Source organism: Esox lucius, chromosome 17 (genome assembly GCF_011004845.1).
Source record: "Esox lucius isolate fEsoLuc1 chromosome 17, fEsoLuc1.pri, whole genome shotgun sequence".
Lineage (NCBI taxonomy): Eukaryota > Metazoa > Chordata > Actinopteri > Esociformes > Esocidae > Esox > Esox lucius.
In genome coordinates this window covers 24,343,591-24,350,200 of record NC_047585.1, presented here as the reverse complement: position 1 = coordinate 24,350,200, position 6,610 = coordinate 24,343,591, and the positions used below count along the sequence as shown (strand labels likewise).

At 38.7% G+C, this 6,610-nt stretch overlaps 1 protein-coding gene across 8 annotated transcripts in view; it reads left to right on the top strand.

Moving 5' to 3' along the window:
- The first annotated feature begins 411 nt into the window (after positions 1-411).
- Positions 412-6,610, top strand: part of pax7a (paired box 7a) — a 55,832-nt gene continuing 49,633 nt past the window's right edge. For 2 of the 8 annotated variants that reach the window (XM_010881682.5, XM_010881680.5), the window contains exons 1-4: positions 413-877; positions 1,968-2,203; positions 2,687-2,828; positions 3,075-3,203. In XM_010881682.5, coding sequence (XP_010879984.1) covers positions 793-877; positions 1,968-2,203; positions 2,687-2,828; positions 3,075-3,203 — 592 coding nt within the window. In that variant the 5' untranslated portion in view covers positions 413-792. Of the gene's footprint in view, positions 878-1,940; positions 2,204-2,686; positions 2,829-3,074; positions 3,204-6,610 lie in introns of all 8 variants that reach the window. The other 6 variants (XM_010881678.5, XM_010881676.5, XM_010881684.5 and 3 more) reach the window with 5 other exon arrangements.

Below are 6,610 nucleotides of genomic sequence, written 5' to 3'. Positions count from 1 at the left end.
ACACACAAATACCCGCACGCAGCCTGTAAAATATACTATATATAAACATACACACGTATACATACATGTATTTGTTAATCTTAATGTACACAATATACATTCACACATCATCACAATCAGTTGCGTGGACAGACCAAATTAGTCGTTTTTTTATTTTTTGTATCCAGGTATAGGCCGCTGGATTAACAACACATTTGTTTGGTTTTGTTTCTTAGTTTTGTAAAGTGGAGGGAGTGATGTAATGAATTCAAAACGGAATGTGTGCTTTACGTCGGATGCGGTTGTCTGATTGGTCCACAGGTCCGTGGCTATACCCACTCTCCACATCATGAATAAAAGAAAGGCAATCGAGCCTATCGGTGCGCTCCACTGTCTCCTCCTACAACGTACACCAAAGTTGGTCACTTATACTAGCCTACTTTCAACCAGCAAGCATACGTTTTCAAAACTAGCTGATTACAAAGTATATCAAGGAAAAGAATTAAATAACCGTTGCCCAGTTACACATTTGAGTTCAAGGTGCACCCCCTCCCTTTACACAGCACAAACCCTTTTACCAAAGGGGTCTTCTTTTACCCCAGCTACTCACCAAGCAGGTGACGAACATCACTTTTTTCCTTTGGAAGGGTCTTAGTATTCACGAGTTGCTGTCTGGGACTACGATTTTATACATTCCTTTTTATTCTTTTGAGAGAAGACGCTTATCGGCATAGATCTACATTTTATTTTCTGGAATTTGCGCTAGTAAGAATTTGGTACCAGTGCCCACTCCGTGTTTCTTCAGTAGCTAGAATGGCTACTTTACCAGGAACAGTGCCTCGAATGATGCGCCCTGCGCCAGGCCAGAATTATCCCCGCACCGGATTCCCTCTGGAAGGTACGGCATCTTTTTAATTTCTTTGTCAAGAGACGTCGGAGACATGATGTAGTTCATCTTTATGAAATTGTAGACAATTCAGAGTTTTGCATTTGTATGTCTACTGGCTACTATACCCAGGCTACTATATAGTGAATTTAAAATAGTTGTGTATTAAATTCCAACAATCTAACATCGCTTGACGGGTCTAAATGTTGATTTTAGGAGTATATAAAAACGATTTTCTCCTGATTTTGAAATACGTATGGGCCTACTCTCCTGATTGATTGAACTTTTAAGGCAATTTAGAAGTTACTTAACCAATAGTGACATGTAATTTTATAAGTCGAATTATGAACTGTGCAAGTTAAAAAATTCAGTATTAGCATATGCGCGGAAAAATACCAATTCGTACTTTTGCATGTATTTATGGGGGTCAGTCTCAGTCACAGCGTGTTCGTGCTCAAGAGCTTTTAACGAAAATGCATAAAATCACGTAGCTTGCAAGTTGCTGAAGCTCCCGGATTTGTTGAAGTATCATGCTTCTTCAAATGGAAATAAAATACACAGCAAAGAGATGGCTCAAAGGATCACATCAATATTTGTACATCATGACTAGGAATAATCAAGGTGGAAAGTGCCACACTCTTTAGTGCCTCTTGAATGCGAAATTGGATACTTAAGTGCTCTATATGGCTCGAATAATACATTCTGCCAGCCAGGCTGACTGGAAATATATTTGGCAGGGTTTGGGAATGAATAAGGTGTGGGATATGTTTTTGGAATGCGTTTTATATTTTAGTATAGCAGGCCTATCTAACCGTGAGTCTATACTGCTATTCAACACATCACGGCTGTGATGATGATAATTATTTTTCCATCATTATCAATATTTTTGAGTTCATGAAATATATCCCCTTGAGATAACAACAAATTCAAAATAGGCCAATTTAGCACCAACCTAATTTCAAATTAACATGGCCTATTGTATACCCGTATCCTATTTTCGCTTTGCTCTCTTTGTTGCATTGTTGTCTAACTTGATCTCTTGCGCATTAAACTTTAACAATTACAATATCATCAGGACCTGAATATGTTTATTGTGGAACAGTATCAACCCCCCTGGGCCAAGGTCGGGTGAACCAGCTCGGTGGAGTGTTCATCAATGGGAGGCCGCTGCCAAATCATATCCGACACAAGATAGTAGAGATGGCCCATCACGGCATCCGACCCTGTGTAATCTCGCGACAGCTACGAGTTTCCCACGGTTGTGTCTCCAAAATCCTCTGTCGGTACCAGGAGACCGGTTCGATTCGCCCCGGGGCTATAGGAGGCAGCAAACCCAGGGTGAGTGCATCACTCGTTTCTACATAAAATGTGGCTATTGATTAAACGTTTCTCTTCTTTATTAACATCATCTTTATAATAATTTTCGAAGTATCTTGTTACGTGCATTTTACCCACGCCTTTGAGAATGATGCAAAATGTTTAACATTAAAACAAGTTTTGTGTCAAAACAAAAAGTTTGTGTCTGATTGTATTGCCTGTATTATGGCCTTGTAAGATACACCTAAAAACAGTGTCAAACTGATAAGGCCTACTCACAGGAAGTAGAGTTTTGTCTATAGGCCTTATTCGTTTGACATGTAAAAACCCGCGCCTACATGTCAAACTCCATCTCAAGGAAATAAATGTATATAGGCTATGATGCGTTGCGGTTTGCGTTTGCGTCGTTTAGGACATTATAAGATCATGTTATTTTGTCTGATTTAAAAGTTGTTTTGACTTTCCGCTCCTTGTCTCTACGGTGCATTTTTTTCAAACCCACAGCAGGTAGCAACTCCGGACGTGGAGAAGCGGATTGAGGAGTACAAGCGAGAAAACCCCGGGATGTTTAGTTGGGAGATCCGGGACAAGCTGCTGAAGGACGGGGTGTGCGACAGAAGCACTGTTCCTTCAGGTGAGGCTTCTGGTAAGCAACATTTCATTCTTATGGTGTTTACTGTAAGGGGATGAACACCACCCCTTCCATAGCCTGATACAGGCATATAGTTGTTGTGTGTGATTTTCAGTTAAATTACATCAGTTTGTATGTAATAATACGCTACTCCTTGACTCAACATCCGCATATTAGATACAAATGAATACACAATTAATTTAGACAAAAGTAGCCTGATGTAGGACAGTGTGATCCAAAGCATATTTCTTTTTCTCACAGTGAGCTCCATCAGCCGAGTTCTCAGGGCCCGTTTCGGTAAGAAAGATGATGACGACGATTGTGATAAGAAGGACGAAGACGGGGAAAAGAAAACAAAGCATAGCATCGATGGCATTCTGGGCGATAAAGGTAGGCCAACAAATGCAAACTTTTCTCGTTGTTGTTGTTGTTGTTAGAAATTGCGAGTAAATCGGTGTCATTTGTTTTATTTGTGCTGGTATAGCATAATAAAGCATTACTGGTAGCATAATAGCCTAGAAACACTTCCACGACAATATTCGGTTTATGATTATTGCAATAGCAATGATTAGCCTGTTTTTATTATTACAATTATTATTGTTATTATGATTGCTAGTAATAGCAGTGGTATCATTATTTATATTACATTATATACGCTCTATTCCTATTGTATGGAAAACTAATACTTATTATAATCATTGTTATTTTGAGGTGAAGCTACCGCAGTGTTTTTTTTTTTTTTTTTTACATTATCTTCTATTTTCAATTAGGCCAACAATTGATTTAAATGGGTTTTTTCCTAGGCCCTATAGCCTATCTCTTGGGAAATTCTTACACATTTACCGTAAATCGGAAGATCCTCTCGCAGATTGGTGCATTCATTCCAGCTTTGATGTCCCAGCCATTCGTTACTCAATTACTCAATTATTTATGTGAGCCCTGACGGAAGGTATTTAGCTCCAGAAAATTAATTTGTGTAACAAATTCCTCTCGCGGTCTTTTAACGATCCCCCCCTAAACGACAACTGACAGTTGACCCATTTGACAATCAATGGCAGTTTAGTCTGGCACTACATCACCACTTGTCAGTTAAACTAGACCAGGGCAACTTCTCTGCAGCCCTGTAATACATATGGCAATCATGAGCAATGTACACATTTAGGATAGTTGAACAAGCGTTTGTGAAACAAGTTGTTTAAAATGCCTAGCTTAACATAACATAAAACGTCTATTTAATATCTAAATAGTATGTAGGCCTCATATAATGTTACATATAGGGCTATAGTTATATGATAACCCCAGAATATTGTTAATTTATAATTATGTATAAGTCTTGGCTATATGAAAAATATTTTTCATTTAGCCCTAGTTTGTGCTATTGTACCGCTCGCCAATTCGCTCACTGTCATTGAATATAGTGGGTTAGAGAAAATCAGTTATTATACAAACTTGTCCGGAAAGAGACAAAGGTCGCCCTTCATGATCAAACATCCTTCAATAGAGTTTAGATAAGAGTTCACAAAAAGCGTTCTCCGTATAAAAGACACTGCCAAACCTCTTCGAACTTGAAGATGAACTTCATTCGCAAAACCTTTCTCCATTGACGCTTTTCTTAAGTAAAGATTCCCGGGACAAAGGCAAATCCGAAAAAAAGCAGGGCAGCTAAAATGGTAATGGTCCGGTCCATTCTCATTCTAAAACTCGCCAAGAGAAACAGAAAAAAGTTCGGACAAAGGGAAAGGTTAGATATAAAGGGAAATGAATTATTCATTACACCCCGCTGGTAGATAGTTTTGTAAAATTACCGAATAGTCGATTTGAGGAAAGTATCCCATACGCATTTGACAACATAGAACGGTTGCTTTTTAATTACTTGTGTATGTTTATCCATTTATTGGTCTGAACATTGTGTTTCTACTATGTATATGATTTTATCTTACATACTTACCATTCATTGTGAAACATATTATTAGTTTAATTACACTTCAGGTAGAAATAATCATTAGAGCCAACAACATTTACGTTTCTAATTTCAAAGAAATGTTGCATTCGCAGTAACTGCAATTTTAACTTAATTGCTATCAGACTATATATTTTTTCCCTGTATGATTCTGTTTTATGCTCAACAAACGAATAGAAAAAGACATTCCCTGCCTTCTGACTGAGACATTAATTCACTTGGAGGAGTGTCACATTAAAATGCTGGACACCGCTTATGTACACGTCTGATCTGTCCCTGTGGTTAACTCAGATCACCAAATATGCTTTTTAATTCTTAAAAAGAGTCCTCCTCGTCCTTATGCAGTTTACCATCCGGATGGCATTTAATAACGTTAAGACTTATTAGAGCAAGTAATGGAAACAGTGTCTGTTGAATCGGCGGCTGTGTTCGACTGGGGTGTAATAGCTTGCAGGCATGGTACGAAATGTATTTATCCCCAATCAGCCCCTCACTTTCAGAGTTTGAAGCACAAACGTTATGTTGAAGGGTTTTAAAGCAGATTAATTTGAGCCTTTTATTTCTTTTTACTTTCATCTCTGAGCGGGGCTCACAGTGGCTCGCCCTGGGCAAAAATTCATGAGGTTTCTGGTTTACTTCAGAGCTATTGAGATGTATTAAATGTATTCAGATGTTTGTTTAGTTATTTGTGTATTTATAGCCTAAATTTTTGCGTTACATCCCAAATGTATTTTCTGTGCAATCAGATGTAATATAACAAGTCAACTGTTTGCATGGTTTAAATTAAGGCAAGTTGCAATAGGCTAAGGTGAAACAGTGTTAGTTTAATGAACATAGATTACCATGGTGTGAAGAGGTAGAAATTGCCCTAGGCTTATAATATTTCATGCGCAACCCTATATTTATCTTTTAATGTATCATTTTGATAAGAATGTTCATCCTTTCCTACTAATAGATATAAAGAGCATCCACCTGCCATCCTCAAGAAAGTGATGGTGAGGTGGTGTGATAACCCTGATAAGTTTTATTTGGAGACCAAAGGGGTAAGGGTTTCCACAAAACGTCACATGAGCATGTTATCAATACTGGGGAGGGTATTGTTAGTGCATGACTGGTCAGACCGCCAGGGAAAGAATGAATCCATCCATTAAAAAAAATACCGTCTGCAATTACTAAACCAACAAACTGTCCTCTGTAACTTGCATGACTTGGCAAGGTGCCCGCAATGGACACTTCAGCAAATCGTCGGATTACCTGAGGTTCTCAATCTAATCAAACAGAGGCCAGACGGGCTTTCTCGGCGTTGGGAAGGGATAATCAGAGAGAGAGAGAGTGAGAGAGAGAGAGAGAGAGAGAGAGAGAGAGCATTGGAGATCCACTGCATGTAGTGTCAGGCAAACCGAGGCTCCCGGCTCGTTTTCTCTGTTGATATTCAATTAAATGACCATGGGCACCGATAAGGGGCAAGGGTATTTTATATGAAGGGTCAGAAAAGAATCACGTCATTAGGTAACAATGAAGATATTGTTTCGAAACGAACAACAAGCAAACAAGTTCAAATGTATACCAACCAAAATAAAGAAAGATTTTGAATGAGTTTGTTCTAAACACGCGAGCACGCGCACACATCTCTGTGTACCAAAATATAGGCCTAATGTAGCTATATATCAAGGTCTAAAGCCGTGCTCAATGAGAAGGACAGGGGAATGAAGCGAGAGACCACTTCAAACAAATCCATCTGGAATAGTGTGTGTGGGAGAGATTTAGTGAAAGTATGGGGAAGTTATTTAGCTATTAATAAAAAAAAATCCTCAGGCATTGAGAGTAACTCCATGTG